We start from the raw sequence: 21,094 nt of genomic DNA on the forward strand, positions 1-21,094 counted from the left end.
GACAGAAATGTAAAGAATGCCTTAGTCACGGAGAGAACACCAGGAGTTTGCTGGTTTTATTGGGAAACAGAGCCGTCCAATTCCGCAATTTGTCATCACCCTTCGGTTTGGCAACTGGCTCCGGATCAGCTTTGTGCATTCATCTTTCTCTGGATAGGATCCAATTGTAGCGAAGTTTATGCATATGACTGAGGATGGGAGTGAAAGAACAAGTGGGGTGTGGAGGATGGAGAGAGAGAGGAACAAACAGAGGGGAAGGATGAGGAGGAAATGAAGGGATAGGATGAGGAAGAAGGAGAGGAAGGATGGGGGGAGAAATGGAGGGGAAGGATGGGGAAGAAATGGAAAGGAAGGAATACATGATGAGGAGTCATTGGCAGAATGTGTGCTTCAGATTGATGGAAGAGATTGAAGAGAGGGTGAAGGGAACACACAGTGAACAATGCAGCTTGGAAATGAAGGCGGAAGTGGGGGAGAGACAAAGAAAAGGTGAAGGAAAAGAGAGAAGACTAAAGAAGAGGGATAACAAGGGTGTGTGTGTGTGTGTGTGTGTGTGTGTGTGTGTGTGTGTGTGTGTGTGTGATAGAGGGAGTGATAGAAGGGAGAAAGTGAAAGAGATAGAGTAACACAGACAGAAACAAAAAGAGACAAAGCTACAAGGAAGTGTCCTTAGACAAAGACGTACTGAGCATTTCTAGTGAAAAGAGAATGAAAACAAAGTTCTACCAACAAAAAGGGAAGATATCAGACAGAAATAAATCAACAAACAAACACACATCATACAGAGAGAGATGGAGAAAGATTGAGTGAGAGATAGACAGAACGAGAAAGAGAGAAATGAACCAAATCAAAGAGAAAGAAATCTCAAGGCAGGCCTAGAAGCAGTCTGCGGTGTGAGTGTTCTATCCCCTTCTACTCTGAGTCATGGCACCCATCAGACCCCCCTGTGCTCATAAAGCCTCTACTCTTCTGTGGCCCCGCCATGAGGCCACAATTCCTCTCTCTCTCTCTCTTTTTCCTTCTCTTTCTTTCTCTCCCTCATTCTCTCTCTTTCTCTTTCTTTCTCTCCCCCATCTCGCTATATATATATATATCTCTCTCCCTATCAGTTTATATCTCTCTCTTTCTCTTTCTTTCTCTCGCTCTCTCCCCTGTCTCTCTCTCTCTCTCTCACACTCTCTCCCCTGTCTCTCTCTCTGTCTTTCTTTCTACCCCCCTCCCTCTCTCTCTCTCTCTCTCTCTCTCCACTCCCCTCTCTCTCTCCAGTGGGAACATGAGTGAAAGATCACAGTCATAACCAGAATGAGTCTGAAACCACAGAGAATTGATGCTGGGAAAAGTGTAGTCAGTTTGACTATAGACTTGTCCGTTTCAAATACCTTTGTATCTCACCCCACAATGACACAGCTAAAGTGTGTGTGTGTGTGTGCGTGTGTACGTGTGTGCGTGTTTCGGTGTAAGTGCATGTGGAAGCATGTTATGTTTGTGGGTATATGATTGAAATCCCACCATCTCTGATGAGACACTGGATCATCTCCTGTTTCACTGCTGTCAAATTGATCTCCCCCTGTTTCCGTCTATCTCTCTCTCACACACACACAAGCACACACTCACACACACATAGTACACACATGCATGTCCCTCCATCTATCTCCATCTATCTATCAGTCTGTCTGGCAGTCTGTCACACTGTCGTTAAATCCATGAAAAAAAACAGGAAGTTGGCAGATGAATTAACGCTAGGAGGAAGTGTATTGGCGATTGGGGGTGGGGATGGGGTTAAGCTTGGATGGGGGCAGGCAACAATGAAATGAGATAGCGGTGATCTCATCCCCTCTTCCCCAGCCATTTATTCCAAGTGCCCAGTTGTTTCTATGGCAACACCAAGCACCCCCCCCCCCCAACAGGAGTATGGAAGCTTCTGTGTATTGCTAACACAAGAATATGTCATCAAAGAGGATCGGGTATCGTTGCTTTTTGTGTGTTCAAGGAGGGACAAAGCAGGTGTCCACAGCCAGACAAGAGCCGAGCCTGAGAGATATCAAGACAATTAAGTACGTTTTTCAGCATGGCCATGCTCGCCACTTATGATCTGTAGTGTTCAGAAAACACCCCCGGTTGCATACATTTGTATCTCATGTCTTCATCCCAGTCAGCCAAACCACCTTGGGCTCAGGTAGGAGGAAGTTGTGGTGTGCCCTAGCAAAGCATACTGAACATTTGTCTACATGCTGTATTTTAAATCCAATTCTATATTGATAATCAAAACTTATTTTCATATCAGAAATATTTACAGTAATTTCCCAACTATTAGCTGCGGCTTTGATACGTTGATTTTGCAAAATTTCTTCAGCTATGAGGTTAATACACGGGGGCACTTAATATGGTATTAATATGATTTTGTTTCTACTAATTTGCATAAAACACTTACTCTACATTCATACAGTCGAGGCATACTAAGTATTCTGTGGCCTTGTTCTTGTCCCTTCAGCTTCATCCTAAAGTTGTTGCGGAGCTCAGGGCTGTCCACTGTCAGTCATGCTCAGTGAGAAGGGAACACCCGACAGTTTTATTGGGCAGCTCTCCTCAGTGGCTGGAGACAGACAGAAGGCCTAGTAACTGTACAATGAGTAAGACTCCATCGAGAGGCGTAGTACAGATCCTAAATTCTGGTCCTAGCACTCATGGGCTTTAGCCTCCGCGGTAGTATGTCCACCACGATCCAGTCCTGTAGGTGCCGTAAGCTCGCGGGTTCGAACCCCGGTCGCTGTGTGGCAGAACTGCACAGACGATACAGTGCAGGACAGGTTACAACAGCACATCACTGAAGTAGAGGTTGCACTTGATGTTCATGTGATGCTGCTTGTAGATGTAGACTACAACATACTGTAGCAGCTGTGCTTATAATTATTAGTCATTTTAATCATCTAGTGATTTAAATGTTCATTATTCAAATCACCATCTCCCCCTCTCTCCATTTAATATAAGCTATTAGTAATTACAAATAATAACGGTAAACAATTATTTAATATCTGGTTTAATTTAATGTAATTTATAATATTTCCTTATATTACAGTTACAGTTAGTACATTACGTTAGAATACCATAATTTCTTGTTCCTATTTCTTGTCTTGTGACTTGTGTGTTTCTTAGTCAGGACTTCCTCTCATGGTCTTGCCTCCTGTGCCTGACCCCCCCCCCCCCCTCCTCCTCCTCCTTCCTTCCTTCCTTCCCGCAACCCCCATTTCCTCTCCTCATCTCTCCGTCTTCTCTCTTTCACTCCTTCTCTCACCCCTCATCAGTCTCTTTCTCTCCCTCATACACACACTGTCTCTTTTTCTCTCCCACTCTCTGGCTGATATTCTCTGTCACACCCTTCTCTCTTTCTCTCTCTCTCTCTCTCTCTCTCTCTCTCTCTCTCTCTCTCTCTCTCTCAACTGTCTTATCATTCCCTCCCTTGCCATATATCACCCTCCTCTCACTTTCTTTCATTCCCTCCTTTTCCTTCCTTTCCTTCCTCCCCCTCTCCCTCCCACAGTCTCCCTCCTACCCTCTTCCTTCCCTCTCTCGCTCCCTCTGTTTTTATCTCCCTCTCCACTTCTCTCTTCCTCCCTTACTGCTCCCCTGTCTCCCTCTCTCTTGTGGTTTCTCCCACTCTTTTCCACTCTTCCCTTCCCTCCATCTCCTCATCCCCCCTCCTCTCTCTCTTTCTCTCTTTCTCTTCTATCTGTCTCTCTCTCTCTGGGTCTTTCTCTCACTCCCACCCCCACTCAAACTCTCTCTCTCTCTCTCTCTCCCTCTCTCTCTCTCTCCCCCCCTCTCTCTCTCTGCTGAGTGTTGATAAAAAGCGCCCGCTGCATCGCCCTAACCTTCCCGCAGGAAGTTTCCTGTGCTGAAACTGAGCCCAGGAAGGAGGAGGAGGAGGGGGGCGGGGGGGCAACTTCCTGCCAAAGTGTGTTGTGGGAAGTTTTGTTTGGGCTCCCTTCCTCCTCTCTCTCTCTCTCTCTCTCTCTCTCTCTCTCTCTCTCTCTCTCTCTCTTGCTCTCTCTCTCCCTCCCTCTCTCGTTCTATCTCTCCTCTCTCTGCTCTGCTGGGCAGCTGTCTCTCCGCGGCTGCGAGCGCAGATGGCCAGCGCTGCGCACTGCTGACCGGATTAGGCGGCCGGATCTGGCGTGGTCGGCTAACGAGTTAGCCCAGCGACCTTTGGCCCTCACCGTGGGCCTAGTCATAAATGATCCACGGGAACGGCTGCGGCAGCTTAGCGATGAGTAAGTGTGTGTGTGTGTAGTGTACACACTTATGTGTGCAGGCCAGGCATACCCCCCTCTCAACCCACAAATGCATAACTTGACCAGGACTGTTTCACTCGCATATGGTTAACACACAGCTGTGTGTGTGTGCGTGCGTGCGTGCGTGCGTGCGTGCGTGCGCGCATGCGCGTAATCATGTTGTATTCTGTGTCAGTGTTTATTTGGGCCTTTCTGCTGTATTTGCTGACACATCTGGGAGGAAGACGGGGGGGTGTGTGTGTGTGTGTTTTTGTGTAATGAGACTATCAGCAGTCATCCAAGACTCCTTTGCAAGTGTCACTGAAGAAAAACACTGTAGGAAAGGAAATGCAGCTGCAATGAGTCTGCTCTTCCCGGTTTGTCTCCGACATGCAGTTGAACTTGTCAACTTGTGATCAATTCTTTTCAATTTCAATTCGGTTACACTTCACTTGAAGGTATCTACAAAAGTGTGACATGGCACTGTCCTGAACGTGTCATAAACATTATAAACAAGTCATAAACATTTATGACATAACGCCTCTGTCATTAAGTGTGTTTTTGTTTTTTGTTATGACAACTTAGGGTTAGAGTTTCTCACTTTGTCCAAAGTTATACTCAATATTTGTATCTGCAATAAACCATTAATAGGACATAGATTATATTTAGGACTCATCTGTGTCTTGCCTCTCATAAGCAAGTAAAGTAAACAAGTGTGAGTGTGTTTGTGTCTCACTCTCATAAACAGTCATTCAACGTATGATTTATAGAGGCCAGAGTGCCAGGGAAGGTGAGACTTTAACCTGTTTGGTTTAATCAACAGCCTGTGAATCCCCTAGCACGGCGTGTGTGTGTGTGTGTGTGTGTGTGTGTGTGTGTGTGTGTGTGTGTGTGTGTGTGTGTGTGTGTGTGTGTGTGTGTGTGTGTGTGTGTGTGTGTGTGTGTGTGTGTGTGTGTGTGTGTGTGTGTGTGTGTGTGTGTGTGTGTGTGTGTGTGTGTGTGTGTGTGTGTGTGTGTGTGTGTGTGTGTGTGTGTGTGTGTGTGTGTGTGTGTGTGTGTGTGTGTGTGTGTGTGTGTGTGTGTGTATCAGGCACAGCGGAGCCACGTCCGCCCCTTTCTTTTCATTAGTTTTTGGTAAGGTGTTGTTTTTGGCAAAAAGGAAGCGTTTTGTCAGCGCCACACTGGCTGGAGATGTTGAGGCTTTAATCAGCTTCAAAAGAGATCATTGTAAGCAAAGCTATCCCAAGCAGAGGCTGGATGGAGAAAAATGGCTTTAGAGCAAATGGTTGTGTTATAGCTACAGTATGTGTTCTTTTTTGGAGTGTGTGTGTGTGTGAGAGAGAGAGAGAGAGACTGTGTATAAAAGTGGAGAATCTTGAAGCTAGTGATGCTTCCTTCATCGACAGTGACACAGCAGAGCATGTTCCCCAAAGATAGCAGCTGCCAGTCTCCAGAAGGAAACGTTTGAGCGCTGTGATAAACTCAGACATTTTATTCTACTGGTCCACTTCACTTGCAGTTGAAGATAGCAGCTCGTCTCACAAACTTTGTCTTGGAGGCGTCATTGTGCAGACCTTGGTACTCTGAATACCAGTCAGTCCTTAAGAGGTGGTGCAGTTGAGAAGTTATTGTTGTTGTAGTGTGTGTGTGTGTGTGTGTGTGTTTGTGTGTGTGTGTGTGTGTGTGTTTGTGCTGTGTGTGCTGCAAAAACTGAAACAGTTTTACAGTTTTCTTCTGTTAACTTCTTGTAAATGTTCAAATTGCTCAAATGCTTAAATGGCAAAGCTGATGAAAGCAAATAGATGTTCATTTTTATGTCCTTTTCCCCCCTCTTTTTTTTTGTGGGGGGGGGGGGGGGGGGGGGGGGTTGTGCTCCGAGAGGCCCTCTGGCATTTTCTGGCCTACTTTTTGAATGTTTCCCGAGATGTTTTAGGCAGTGCACCAGTGCAGATGTTTTGCTTCCTTGTGTTCCCACGGCAAATTAAAGCAAGCGATTGGGAGAAGTCGGTGCAGGGGAAAGTGCCTCGAAGTGTCACAAATGCACCACCCGGTCCAACATATACATAATTAGCCAGGGGGCCAGTTTAATAACTGTTCTTTTATTCCTCAACTTTCCCTTCTTCTTTTTTTTCCTTCTCTCTTCCTTCCATTCTCCTCCTTTACTTGCCTCTGCCCCTTTTCCTCTCTTTCTTTTCTCTCTTTCTATCTCACTCTGTTTCTCATCCCTTCTTCCCCACCTGGTACACATATCATTATTTCATTGTACCACTGTTCAGCATGACTCCCATATACGATGAAAAGCCTCTCAGAGGAACTAAAATGACAAGATTGTTATAGAATTTAAGCAATTTGTTGCACTGCATCCCACTGCATCTTTGTCCATTTACACACACACACACACACACACACACACACACACACACACACACACAGTGTGTGCTCTTCCTCCTGTTCTCGGTCTCAAAATGAGAAAAGACTTGGCATGACTTTACGGCAGTATTGCTGAAGGATTGACCATGTGAAAATTAGGCATTGGACATTCCATGTAAAATCAAATAAGGTTTTTGTTGCTCCATCTCAGATTTTGATCAAACATTGATCTAGAATAGATCGTGAATTGGTCCCTAATCAGTGGGCATGCAGTACAGGTATTTTATACACAGTTTGGGCAGGTTAGGAATTATACTTTTTAAGTTTTTAATGTCCAAACGTGTCTCCCATGTTAATGCATTTTTAGAAAATAGAAACCCAAGAAGCAAAGAAAATATGGAAACATTGGAATATTAATATTAAATATAAATATATTACAAAGTATTTTATAGGTCTATGTTTTGGGACTTAAAACATTTTGTAGACAAACTTTGAGCAAAATCTGACTCTGCAGCATCCGTTTTTCTAGATTCTGTCTAATTTGACCGGGAATAACCCGCATACAATATGCGGGTTACAGAGTGCTCTTATGAATTCACATTTATGAAGACCATCATGAAGTGCCGAATTCTCTATTTGTTTGTGGGTAAATAATTAAAGTGTGTGTGTGTGTGTGTGTGTGTGTGTGTGTGTGTGTGTGTGTGTGTGTGTGTGTGTGTGTGTGTGTGTGTGTGTGTGTGTGTGTGTGTGTGTGTGTGTGTGTGTGTGTGTGTGTGTGTGTGTGTGTGTGTGTGTGTGTGTGTGTGTGTGTGTGTGTGTGTGTGTGTGTGTGTGTGTGTGTGTGTGTGTGTGTGTGTGTGTGTGTGTGGTTGTGTGTTGTGTGTTGTGTGTGTGTGTATGTATGTGTGCGTGTGTGCGTGTGTGCGTGTGTGCGTGTGTGCGTGTGTGCGTGTGTGCGTGTGTGTGTGCGTGTGTGTGTGCAGGTCTGCAGCCGGTGTTCTGGAGCCGTGATGACGTGGCGCAGTGGCTGCGCTGGGCGGAGCAGGAGTTTGCACTGCGGCCCATCCCCAGCAGGAGCTTCCAGATGAACGGCAAGGCCCTCCTGCTGCTCACCAAGGAGGACTTCCGCTACCGCTCCCCCCACTCAGGTACACACACACACACACACACATACTCACATGCACACACACATACTCACACACACACACACACACACACACACACTCTCTCTCTCTCTCTCTTTCTCTCTCTCTCTCTCACACACACTCATACTCACACACTCGCATACACACACACACACACACACACACACACACTCTCTCTCTCTCTCTCTCTCTCACACACACAGACACTCACACACATACTCACACACTCACACACACACACACACACACACACACACACACACACATACACACACACACACACACACACACACACACACTCACACACACTCTCACTCTCAATCTCTCTCTGCCTCTATTCCTGTCCTCCTCCGCCTGACGAAGCCATTCAGAATGAGTGAGTGATTGAGTGATACTGCACCTTTGGGATTAAATGGATTATTGGTTATTATGGGGTGTGTTTCAACCGATACAGGTGAAAGAATGCCTCTGCACACAACCAATACCAATCAGATCAACAAAATGGCCCGCCGTGAATCCTGTAGGGAGAACAGGCAAAACATCTTTCTTCTAGACACATGCCTTAATCACTGTTTTCTGTGTCATTTTATGCTATTTGTTTATTGCACTGTCAGTCTTGTATCTTGAACAGATGCGATAGCGGCATCCAAACATCTAGCTTCTCTAGTGACGTCCTTTCAACCGAATCTAATCAACCGATGTGTGCCCAGGTCACGTGAACGACTAGGCACCATTGCTCATTATTCCATCATTGTATAAAGTCCCCGCCAGGCGATTCGATTGGTCCCCGATGTTTCAAATAGGCATAGAAACTTGTCAATGGAGCAAGTTCAGACCGAATTTCCCGACCACAAATTTTGTGGGTGGGGTTAAATTTGGGCTGGCTTCCAGGATACTTCTGACCCCCACCACGACCTTTGTGCACACATCACACTGGTAAATGCACCCTGACACACACATAGTCATACTCTCTCCGTTTCTCCCACACAGATAGCCACACCCTTACTCCCTCCCTCTCTCTCTCTCTCTCTCTCTCTCTCTTTCTCTCTCTCTCTCTCCCTCTACACCTGTCATTCTCACCCTCTGCTAACTCTTCACCTGTTCAGGTAACCCCCCCCCCCCCCCCCTCCCCCTCTCTGCCTTGTTCCCGCATATCTATTTTCTCTCTGACAGTGACACTGTGCTCTCGTTCCCTCTCCTTCTCTGCCCAACTGCTGTTCACCTGCTCAGGTGACCCCACCCTACCCCACCTCACCCCACCCCACCCCAACCCCATCGCTTCCTCTCTCATCAGGCCAACAGCACGGCCACATGCACACGGGTGTCAGAAAAAGCATCTCTAATAGGCCCCAGCTGTGGCGCAACTGGCTGGGGCACCTGCACCGTACGCTGGCGACCCGGGTTCGATCCCCGCCCCGTGGTCCTTTCCAGATCCCACCCCTACTCTCTGTCCCATTCGCTTCCTGTCATTCTCTAACTGTCCTGTCATTAAAGGCAAAAGCCAAAAAATATATACCTAAAAAAAAAAAAAAACGTCTCTAATGGAAGGAACGTGAGTGTCCTTCTGAGGTATGCTGGTGATTTAAATGGAATGGTTCTCCATATTTAAAATTCAGTTTCACCCTTGTGGAAGAAATGGAAAGTATAGTGAATGGTCAATATTTAGTAATCTTTTGGTTGGCTTGTGTCCCACCACCACATAGCTTGAAACACAATATCGGTGTTTCAAAGAGATTAACCACAATGCTTCAGTTAAACACAAACCAGAAGAATGACACCACACCCAGCCCAAAATAGCTGTGCTGGTGTGTTAATCTGATGTTGTGAATATGGTTCCTCTCGGAAAGAAGCTCTTGCGTTTCCTTGTGTTTTCCCATCAGTCCCCACGCATGTTCCGTCTATTAGGTTCTCATTCTGGGTCACAGTTCATTCATTGGTCAAAATGATAATATCATGTAAATTTGCTGATACAAGTAGGTTTGTAAAGTACAAATACAGTGTCTTATTTGCAAGTGTTTCTCACACTACTATTTCAACAGCGTTTATTTTTCGGACAAACGTAAACTATGACATTATATTTACTGAAAGTATGAGGCAATGCTTTCATTCAAATTGACTTAGCTGCCACACACTGTGAAATGTTAGCGACCACAGTAACAGGAATGCAGTGGACCATTGTTAGCCCAAATCAAATAAAATCCAAGGACGAGGAAGGTGATAAATTAAATTCCAAATACTATTCAGTTTTTTTATCTCCATGATTTATTAGATAGACAGTGACTCATCTTACACTCTGAACAAACTCCTTGAGAAATATGAGAAAAGTTAATCAGGTTGCGTGTCCTTGTGTGAACAAACTGAGGTAGTAGTCCATGATCCTCTTTGAAACGGCTCATAGCCAATTTAAAATGCATTGTAATGTGATGCTCTACTGGAGCGTAAGCAGGCCCTCAGAGGAGCTTGAGAGACTCAGAGGGGCCATGCAGTGTGTTGTCTTTTGTTGTTGTGCAGAGGAAGTGCGGGGAGCGCTGGGTTAACGGTAGATAAGGAAGTGTGCGAGTGTGTAATCCGACCGCAACCGTCACCTGGTAGCAGCATCAGGAATTTCCCCTCCAGTGCTAGCCAGCGGCTGCCCAGCCAGAAAGTGAGAACTGAAAAGTGTATGTGTGTGTGTGTGTGTGTGTGTGTGTGTGTGTGTGTGTGTGTGTGTGTGAGTGTGTGTGTGAGAGAGAGATTTAAATGCTTCTATTTCCTCATCAAGGTCTCTTTCCTTGAAGTTCTATCGAATTGCTAGGGGGGGTAAAAAACACAAAAAGCACTCATAGTATGTATACAAAGCCACTTGATAAGGAAGATTTTATTTATTGTTTGTTTTCTTTCTACACCAACAATTTATAAATGTCATATCATGACATTTGTAAAGAGTTTCATTCAATTCTCTTAGGAATAACCAATAGCTTTATCACTAGTTGAAGATCAAAGATGTGTTAGCATTAGTAGGCCTATCCACAAGCAGGTTAGCCACAGGTGCACCAGATATACAGTACATCTTATTTGCAAAGGTCCCCATACTGAACCTTGTGGTACTCCATTGTGAACCTAAACATCACTTGTCATTCGCAGGCGATGTTCTCTATGAGCTTCTGCAGCACATTCTGAAACAGAGGAAGCCCTACATGTCCTACCCCTCCATCTACTTTCCTGGCAACTCCTTCCATTCTGTCTCAGAGGCCGAGCTACAGCATCCAAAACTGGAAGGTCAGTTTGCAAGATTATCCTGTTATGCTTGGGTTGATAATGTAGAGAAATGATGGATGTGGAAACCAAATATTGTCTTGTTGTAAAAACTCTTATCATTCCCTCTGGAAACTTTCTATGGCCACAAAATCCAGATGAGTATTGACACAGTGATGTGTAATCATGATGACATTATTTCTTACAGATATGATGATGTGAATTGTGTGAACATGTGTTTATATTAGAGATAAGAGTTTATGTAAAAAAAGGAAAATGATTGATTCTGTCATGGGTGTCATGTGATTTCTAGTCAAGGGAGTTGCCCTTTCACTTGGTTGGAATTAATGAGAAAGATGAAGCAATCACAGCAGTTTCTAAATACCTTCATACAGCTAGCAGACATCTTACTTATTCTTCTCTTCTCTTCTCCTCTCTTGTCATCTTCTGCTCATGAATAACCTAAATGCATGATTTCTAAATGCATAAATCTCGGACAATCACATGCTCTTAGCTTAGCCACCAAACTCGCCACTTCCTTCCTTTTAGACAGCCATTACGTTGTGCATTGTGAGTAACGTGCACACAGAGCAGAAGGCAATATATATATATAACTAGACGGCAGAGTCCTCAGATCATTCTCCTTATCTCAGTCGGAGTGTTTTCTAAGTGTGATTGGTTTCTCTCCGATTGTGAAAATGTGACCTGTGTGTACAGTCATAGTCAACAGGTGGATGTGGGAGGGTCGGAGGAATGTGTGTGTGTATAGGGAGGGGAGGGGTGTGGTGTTGGTGGAGAGGTGGGTGGGGTGTGGTGGGGTGGGGTGGGGTGGTGGTCTAAATTCCAATTTGGAATGTTGACAGAAAACCTGTTCCACAAGGAAGTGTACCTTCCTGTGAGTTTGACTGGCCTTTGTTTTCCAACTTATCTCTCTTTATGGTTCAAGAAGTTTGAAGTTTACAAACAAAGACCTCTTCAAATGAACAGTTTGAAAAACATACATATCGTAGACAGCAACAAAGACTTCTCCTGTATGGTGCCATTATTTGTGCCGCTGTTTGTCACTCAAGCTGAGTAAAAAACATTCCACGGTTTCATGACACCTGCCAAAATGCATCACTAATTGAGTGAATCAAATCAAATCAAATCAGATCAAACTTCAGACTCATTATAGCTCATTGATTCTGACACAAAGCCATTAAATGACAACAACTCAATACTAAGAAATAGGGATGATGAGAGTTCCTGGAGGAGACTATTTCCTCTTCAAATCAGATGGGGAAATTCCAGGTGCAACTTCTGCAATATCTCAGTATTGCAGTGATGAAGTTTAGGCGCCATCTACTGGTAGTTTATTCTTGAATCTTGCACATCATTCCCATCAGTAGAAACCGACACGATGGGTCATTTGTATTTACCAATGACAGCTGTTTGGTTTGTTTAATTGACTGATAAGTGACTGAACACAGTTAGGAATTGAACTACATAGTATTTCTTCACAGAATTCAGCAATATCCATGTCTTTTAACGGACTTAATAGAGGGATTCCTGTACAGTATACAGAATAGTGAAAAGTGCACTGAAGACCATAATCATATTAAGATAAGATAAGATAATATAAGATGAACTTTATTGTCCTAGAAGGGAAATTTGTCTTGGGCATTACAGTGCTGCATACAACTACTTGTCATAAAAACAAAACACCAATTCACGCATACCACATAGACAACAGAAGACAACAGAATGGAATTACAGTGGGCACGGCAGACATAGTAATTGATAATTCCAATTTAGAAGAGAAACACTCCTAGCCAATGATATTGCACATTTCCCAATTTCCCAATTCCCACTGCTGTACGCCATGCCAGATCAGTAGCAGGTAGAGGAGATGCTGAGGACAGCTGTTTGCCGAAACGCGTCCGTCTTGTACAGTACAGTACATGCTGTCAGGATAAATAAAAGCACAAGAATATATTTGAGAGTGCGTTTGTCTTTCTTTAAACTAGTTTATTTTCTTTTTACGCACCCAAAGAATTGATATAATTCGCATTCCGGCTTTCTGATCTGAGATCGGTAGCAGAGACAGCCTTTGTTTTTGTTACTTGTCACTTTCTAGGGGACTTATAGGTTGAAATCGTAGGCCAATTAATGGATTACATCTAGCCCTAGAAAGCGTCAATGATCTCCTTTGAATGTACAGTAACTGATTACTGTAGTGATTAAGATTAGTAATCCCGTAATCCATGTATGGGAAAGCGGCCCTGAATCTCAAATTCGTAATTTCTCTGAAAAGCCTCTTGTCTGTGGTTGCAGAAACGGTACGGCGCGCTCCTCGAGGACCAGACGGACCCCCCCAGCACCCCCCCACCATCGAGCTGCGCCACCGGCACCGCTCGCGATCGCCCCACCCGCATTCGGGCCCGCGCCGCTCCCCACCCTCGCTCCTCCACCCTCAGATGGGCCTGGCCGAGGACCCGCAGCAGGCGTCCGCGCAGCTGCCCGACAGCAACCACCACGCGCCCGAGGACCTGTACCCGCTCTCCGTGTCTCCGGCGGCGCCCGCCAACGGGCACGGCGGGCCCGGGCGCGACTCCGGAGCCGCCCCGCGGGGGGGCAGCAGCAACAGCCCTCACAGCGGCGGGCACGAGGAGCCGTCGCCGTCGCCACGGGTCATCCAGCTGATGCCCAGCGCCATCATGCACCCGCTGCTGCTGAGCCCGGGCCGGGCGGGGGCCGGCGGCGGCGGCGACTACCACCGGCACGGCCGAGCGGCCATCCACGCCGCGGCCCACGAGAACGAGAGAGACGGGCACGGCGGCGGCGGCAAAGGCGCCTGGCACCAGCACCACGCCCTCAGCGCGTCCCATCACCCCCACGCACACCAGCTGGCCCAGAGCGGGCATCCGCACCACCCGCACGGGCACCACCCGCACCACCAGGAGGAGGGGCGCTTCCGTAACCACGTCATCGTGCCCGTCTCGCCACCCGAGGACCAAGGGATGCCCATTGGGCGGATAGCAGGTGAGACTCTAGGGATGTGATGCCCCTTGCAGAGGAACAAACACCATCACACACACACACAACACACACACACTCACACATACTCTCTCTCTCTCTCTCTTTCTCTCTCTCTCACTCATACACACATAGACACACACAGCACACACATACACATATACTCTCTCTCTGTCTTTCTCACACATACACACACACACACACACACACACTTTAGGCTTGACAGCATATTGCAGCAGGTGTCACAGTAAACTGTTGCTCTGCTCTTATCTGTCTGCTGCACCACCATGACTCTCAGCGGTGTAATGGTCTCATTTGTTTCAGGCACTAATGTGTGGTGTGTGTGGTGTGGTGTGGTGTGTGTGTGTGTGTGTCTATGTGTGTGTGAGTGTGTGCGTGTGTCTATTTGTGTGTGTCTATTTGTGTGTGTGTGTGTGTGTCTGTGTGTCTGTGTGTGTGTGTCTGTGTGTGGTCCTATGCAGACTGCAGGCTCCTCTGGGACTACGTGTACCAGCTCCTGTCCGATAGCCGGTACGAGAACTACATTCGCTGGGAGGACCCCGAGTCCAAAGTCTTCCGCATCATGGACCCCAACGGCCTGGCCCGGCTCTGGGGAAACCATAAGGTATTTAGTTGAGAAAAGTGTGCGCATCCAAACAAAGGTGCAGGAGCCAAACAGTTAAGATCCAAAAAATGACACGCTTGGTTTAGTTTATTAGAATTCAAGTTACGTTTCGAGCCGGCTCTGGGGAGACCATAAGGTACTGTATGCCAGCACCCCTAGGACCTGAGCTGAGGGGACCCAACCACTTTCAACTCAATTGTATTTACACTTATATGCTACACCATACACAGTCCTCTATCTATCTATCTATCTATCTATCTATTGTTACGTCGCCCCCTTTTGGCGCTAGGGTTTAGGGCGATATAACTAAAAAAGGTAGAAGTTACCGTCTCCTGGTTTCAGCACTTCACAACACAACAAGAACTTTATGCAAAAAGGTTGAATTTATTTACAAAATAATAAACATAAGAAGCATTACCATAGACTTCAGGAGGGGGAAAGGCCAAAATAATAAACCAAACAGATTCTACTATTGGGAATGGAAATTAACTTGCCTCAAAACCAAAGATAAAATTAACAACAGAAACTAACCTCACTCCCTAACTAGCCAGAAACAGGAGAAAAATAACACAGTTCAAAGTAAATGGCACCCAAACTCCCTACAAAGCTTCACAGACAAAAACAGAGAACAAAGAAATGGCTCTATACTTAACAATGCAAGCATGCAACAACACAAACATGCAACAACGCAACCATGCAACCATACAACCATACAACCATACGACCATGCAACCATACGACCATGCAACCATACGACCATGCAACCATACAACCATGCAACCATACAACCATGCAACCAAGCAACCATGCAACAAAGCAACCACAATCCAATAACAAGACCAACAACTGTCTGAAACAGGAGAGGGGAAAATCTGCAGGGAAGAGGGCAGACAGGTTCTTATCCACTGCCTGGTTGTCTCTTCAGCCAATGGGAGCACACTTCCAATAACGATCCCGATCACCTTCAGCATGTGACCTTAATTGGAGGATTGGAAGAGCAGAGAGAGAGACACAAGAGAACACAGCACAGCATGCAACACAGACAAAAAAAATACAACATGGTTGTAAAATGTAACAATTTATGTAATTAAACATAAAAATAAATATATACGTCTGAGGACGTAACACTATGTATCTATCTACCTACATATCTATCTATCTATCTATTTCCTGTATGTTATGCTGTATGTTCTGCAGCTTATACACAATGCGACTAACATACAGGAAATAGGGTATTTATGCAAGTTAGTAGAAACGAAACCATATTAATACCATATTAACTGCCCCCGTGTATTAACCTCATAGCTGAAGACATTTAGCAAAATCAATGTACTGTATAAGCTGCCGCTAATAGTTGGGAAATCACGGTAGTATATTATAGTATAGTGGTGATATAACATACCATATATTGTATAACATGCAATTTTTATTAGTGCCTTTGTTTTTCTAACACTGACCATGTTAACGATGTTTGTAGGTGTAACATTTAGACATTCAATGATAGACAAATCCATTGTAAAGCTTGGTACACACTTTTTTTAAGTATATTTTTTTGGCTTTTATGCCTTTAATGATAGGACAGTTGAGAGAGACAGGAAGTGAGTGGGAGAGAGCGTTGGGGTGGGATTCGGAAAGGACCACGGGGCGGGAATGGAACCCGGGTCGCCGGCGTGCGGTGCAGGTGCCCCAGCCAGTCGCGCCACGGCTGGGGCCAAAAGCTTGGTACACACTTTTGCCTGTAGCTAGAATGTATAATAGTGTGATGTACAGTACAATATTGTTGATTCTTAAGTTAGCATATTGAGAAATGTCTGTGTTCTGTCCCGAAACAGAATAGGACCAATATGACATACGAAAAGATGTCAAGAGCAATGAGACACTACTACAAACTGAACATCATCAGGAAAGAGCCAGGACAAAGACTGTTGTTCAGGTAAGTAGCTCTCGCTCTCTCTCTCTCTCTCTCTCTCTCTCTCTCTCTGTCTGTGTGTCTGTGCTATGATTCTGTCAGTGTAACACCTTGTCCTAACCGGACGCGATGCGAGCGAACTTTAGCGATAAAATCCGTTTAATTACATTGTTTTCAATTGGAGTGTCCAGAGGCGAGCAGCGCGATGCAACGCAACGTTTTTGAGAGAACTTTTGTTGAACGCCCTGTTTCTATTTTATTTTTGTCGCTCGCATTGCTCTGCTTTTTTGAATGAGAAATATCGAAGCCGTTGATGCAACATAATGGCATATTTAACGGATTCAGTGTAGACAGACAACATTGACAGTCGCTCACTTGGATCCGGTTAGGGCATGGTGTAAGTGTACGGTAATCTGTGTGTACATTCATGACTCAATGTACTGCATACTGTATGTGTGATTTATATACAGTACGTGTCTGTGTGTATGCATGCATATTTACTCTGTAGTGTATACTTAAATGTGTGCATATCATATGTACACATTGTGTTAGTGATCTATGGGAGATTGAAATATGTAAATGCGATCAATGTGAATAGTTGTTGCATAACATGTTACACTCACACATCGTGTACACACAGGTTCATGAAGACCCCGGATGAGATCATGAACGGAACGTCGGAGCGTCTGGAGCACTTGGAGTCGGACACTGATGAGCAGAACTATGTGAAGGGAGAGAGCCCTAACAACTCCGCCTGCACGCGAGAGGTACAGACGTGTGTGCGTGTGTGTGTGTGTGTGTGTAAGAGGTTGAGGGAGAAGGGGAGAGTGTGTGTGTGTGGGTGGGTGTGTGTAAGAGAGAGGAAGATCGAGGGAGAGAGAGAGGAGATCTTCCATCAGTAGAGAACGTAGACCTGTTACACATGTTTGCTTTTGAACTTGGCGGTATGAAGTAGAGGCCATACATACTGTACATAGACTGCAAACAATAAGGATATTAGAAATAACTACTTCCATAATTCATTGTTATTTTGCTGTGATCTTTTGTTATGTTCCTTAATTTATTGTTTTAATCCCCATTTCTGTAGGAGGACTTTAAGCAAATCTATGTGAAGGAGGAGTGTTGAGAGAGGGGCGACGAGGGAGACCTATGGACTGTTATACCACAGATGCCTCACACACGTGTGAACAATCAGTCGCTCGGCCTGCACTGGTGCCAAGCACACCAACCGACCCGCGCTCCCATCCCATCGACTGGAGAGACCGAGAGAAAGAGAGAGAGAGAGAGAGAGAGAGAGAAAAGGGAAAGAAAAGGACAAAAAAGTAAAAAAAACGGACAAGATCTTAGATCAAGCCGCAAAATCTTAAACCGATACCTGAGACGTGACATGGCTGACGAGCTGCAATGCGTTTTTTTTTTAAGGAAAATCTTGCTTCTGAAATGATATAAGTGGAGAGAGATAAGAGGAACAACCTTCTATTCCTTCTGCCTTGCTTGTACAGATGGCCTTTTACTCCAATCAATGGATTCACACACCTTTTTGCTGATTTGTTTTTTTTTCCCCCTCAGTTTTTATTTTTATCTTGTGTATATTGAATGAGGATATGACGATTTTTGTTTTTAAAAAAAGAGGGGTGGGATGTTTTCAAAACTAATGCTGTTGTGACAAATGTTTTCTGAATCCACAAATTAATTTCTGAAAATAAATATTGTCACTCCTGACTGAGTCGCAGTTGAGTTCAGTATCCACACAGATGTTGGCAGAGTAGGGGACACTGACATCTATACAGATATTTTTGCAGATCCCTTTCACAATACACCTCTCACACTGAAATAATAAGTCTATTAGACTAAAAAACACTGAAGGTAAATCAAAATACAAAATATCCATGGACCTCACTGACCAGCAGAACCTGGGTAGTGTGTTGTCCACCAGATGGCGGTGTCGTTTTACAGTCTAGTTCGTCTATGGGAATCGCATCAGCGTGCGGTACATCCACTTTGCCCCCTTAGTTAAGAAAGACTATCAAATGTCATATTACAGATTTCTGTAGCAGACAGATAAGATATCACGATATAATTGAATGTGTATACATCACCAGGGTGCCAAACGTGTCTCGGTTAATCTGATGAACAGTCACTTATCAGGAAAAGGCAGATATGAGGTGCATCAAACTTTCTTCCCTCACAAGTGTATGTGGGTGTGGGTGCGCGCGCGCGCCAACTGTTTTGCATGTGCATGATGATGGGGCGTATACCCATGGTGGGTAGATGGTGCGTAACGGAGACGGAGTGCAGTTTACTGTAGGATCGTGCGCGCACAGATCTCCTGTCACTTGAAGCTACACCACTCGTAGTGCACGCATTCAGAAAATGGTCAGTCTCAAACAATGCATCCATCTGCGTGGTTAGGCGAAAATGAGTGAACTTTGTCGTTTTCAGTAAGACACCTCTACGTCTCCACGAGTGTCATCTTTGAAACGTTCCCAAACTCGAAGTCCTTAGAGGAGGCGGGAAGTCAGAGCCACCCGCCAAGAGGACAAGGCACTTATCTTAAGGTACTGAGCTGTTGAAATCCTATCAGAAGTGTCTGTCAAAGGGAACAGTTTCATCTACTCTTCCGACGCATCTCTTGGGAGTACGCAATCCGCCGTTCATCGAAACTGGAGTTTATCTGTCAAAGTTCGGGTGATGTCGATGTCACACTCAGATTGTCGGTTTGTTATTGTGCCAATGGATTATCGGGCGTTGCTCTGAAACCCTGGCCGGGACTGAGGTAATCCCAGGAAGCGGGACACCAGGTATACCCGTATATTATATTTTGAAGATTGTTCAAACATGACCCATATCCGAAGTGAGATTTTAAACACCCTCCTCAAAAGAAACAAGGAGGCAGAGGGGGAAACGATTCCGTAGAAAACTCCTTACCGTTCTTCCATGTTGTCTCGTGGCAAATTAAAATAATCATTCTGTAACTTGAATTTAGTTCCGCCAGTGTGTCATGACGACGAGTGATTGTCATGCCTTGGACATGGACAGCGGATTAGCTCATTGGTGTAATTTTGAGATAATTGATTTACATAATTGCAGAATGAGACTAATTAATTCGGTATTTATAGTGTAAATGTCTTCGTGATTCTTTCTCTTTTTATACTGGTGTAGCACTATGTTCGAGGCTACTCTTCTGGTATTAGGAGATGGTATGGCAAACTGTTTAAGCAACAGATCTATCATGAGAAAATGTGTTTCGAGATACAGTGTGAGTGAGGAAAAAACAGTCCATGGGTCTACGTGTTATTTCATGCCTCCAAGCTATGCACTTTTACTCTAAAGATAATTGCAACTCCAAATATAACTTCAAATAATTAGATTTTAAACTCTCGCAGTTCCAGTTTGAACAGCATGTTTTAGATAAAGAATTTTTAAGAATTCTTTCTTACAGGGTGCCAGAAGAAGGTACTGCATTTTCCTTTGTCCAACTCTCTGATACAAATCTAAAACATGTTTAGACAGATTAAGGTTTTGGGTTTTAGTCATAGTATTTGGCTGTCTTATGCTAGTAAGCTATATCCATCATCAGCATATGGCTTTACACTTAATCTTTTCTCAACTCTACTCTGTTTCTTTCTTGTGTAAGTCATCTCTCTCTCTCTGTCTCTGTCTCTGTCTCTCAATTCTCTCAACTCTCTCTCTTCACATGTTATTTGCCACACATGTCAAAATGGCAGTCAGCTCAGGTGTTGAAGTTGTGAATTAAGCCTCTGGAAGTCCAAAGCATTATCCAGATGGATCTTAGCCAAATCTTTTGCTCACATGTCAATGACATAGCCTAAAACCTAGATGCGTTCTACAGGAATTATTATACTTATGTAGAAATATCTTCAAGTGTGTGTGTGTGTATTCACATTGTGATTTTGTAGACTATTTATAGTTCTGCAGTGATTCTTCGTCTTCTTTCCAGATGGTTGTAGTTTAATGGGATGATTGACTTCCGGCCACTTCTGTCCCAGAAACCCTCTTTGATTGAGTGGCCTGTTCTCCACAATCCTCATTCGCCCTCCATCTCTCTCCACTCATTCCTCGCCTCTTCTTACTTCCTCCCTCTCTCTCTCTCTTTCTATATGTGCCTGCTAGTCTCTCTCTTCTTTCTCTGTCCCTCTCTCTCTCACTCTCTCTCTTTCTCTAGCACACACACTCTCTTCCTCTCTCTCACATACTCTCTCTCTCTCTCTCGCGTGCACACACACACACACACACACACAAACACACACACACACACACACACCCACACACACACACACACACACACACACACACACACACACACACACACAATTACATCCCCTTCTCTCTCTTTCCATCCTCACTCTGTCTCTCTCTCTCTCTCTCTCTCCTTCACAGTTTAGCACACACAGACACACACACACAGATTCTCTCTCTCTCTCTCTCTCTCTCTCTCTACCCGTTCCTCCGCTTGTCACCCAGTTGCTGTGATCCCGTTTCATGGTTTCGCGCCGCCAGCGAGTCT

General features: G+C 44.9%; 2 protein-coding genes across 4 annotated transcripts in view; both read left to right on the top strand.

Moving 5' to 3' along the window:
• etv6 (ETS variant transcription factor 6) overlaps positions 1–18,288 on the top strand; it is a 28,997-nt gene extending 10,709 nt beyond the window's left edge. For all 3 annotated transcript variants that reach the window (XM_062517850.1, XM_062517851.1, XM_062517852.1), the window contains exons 3-9: positions 7,622–7,786; positions 10,907–11,041; positions 13,331–14,038; positions 14,515–14,657; positions 16,490–16,590; positions 17,207–17,333; positions 17,654–18,288. In XM_062517850.1, coding sequence (XP_062373834.1) covers positions 7,622–7,786; positions 10,907–11,041; positions 13,331–14,038; positions 14,515–14,657; positions 16,490–16,590; positions 17,207–17,333; positions 17,654–17,692 — 1,418 coding nt within the window. In that variant the 3' untranslated portion in view covers positions 17,693–18,288. The remainder of the gene's footprint in view (positions 1–7,621; positions 7,787–10,906; positions 11,042–13,330; positions 14,039–14,514; positions 14,658–16,489; positions 16,591–17,206; positions 17,334–17,653) is intronic.
• A 487-nt stretch (positions 18,289–18,775) lies between these two features.
• Positions 18,776–21,094, top strand: part of LOC134062331 (chemokine-like protein TAFA-2) — a 42,503-nt gene continuing 40,184 nt past the window's right edge. Inside the window, exon 1 of the mRNA XM_062518307.1 lies at positions 18,776–19,367. The gene's annotated coding sequence lies outside the window, so the exon portion shown is untranslated. The remainder of the gene's footprint in view (positions 19,368–21,094) is intronic.

This window comes from Sardina pilchardus, chromosome 17 (genome assembly GCF_963854185.1).
Source record: "Sardina pilchardus chromosome 17, fSarPil1.1, whole genome shotgun sequence".
NCBI lineage: Eukaryota > Metazoa > Chordata > Actinopteri > Clupeiformes > Clupeidae > Sardina > Sardina pilchardus.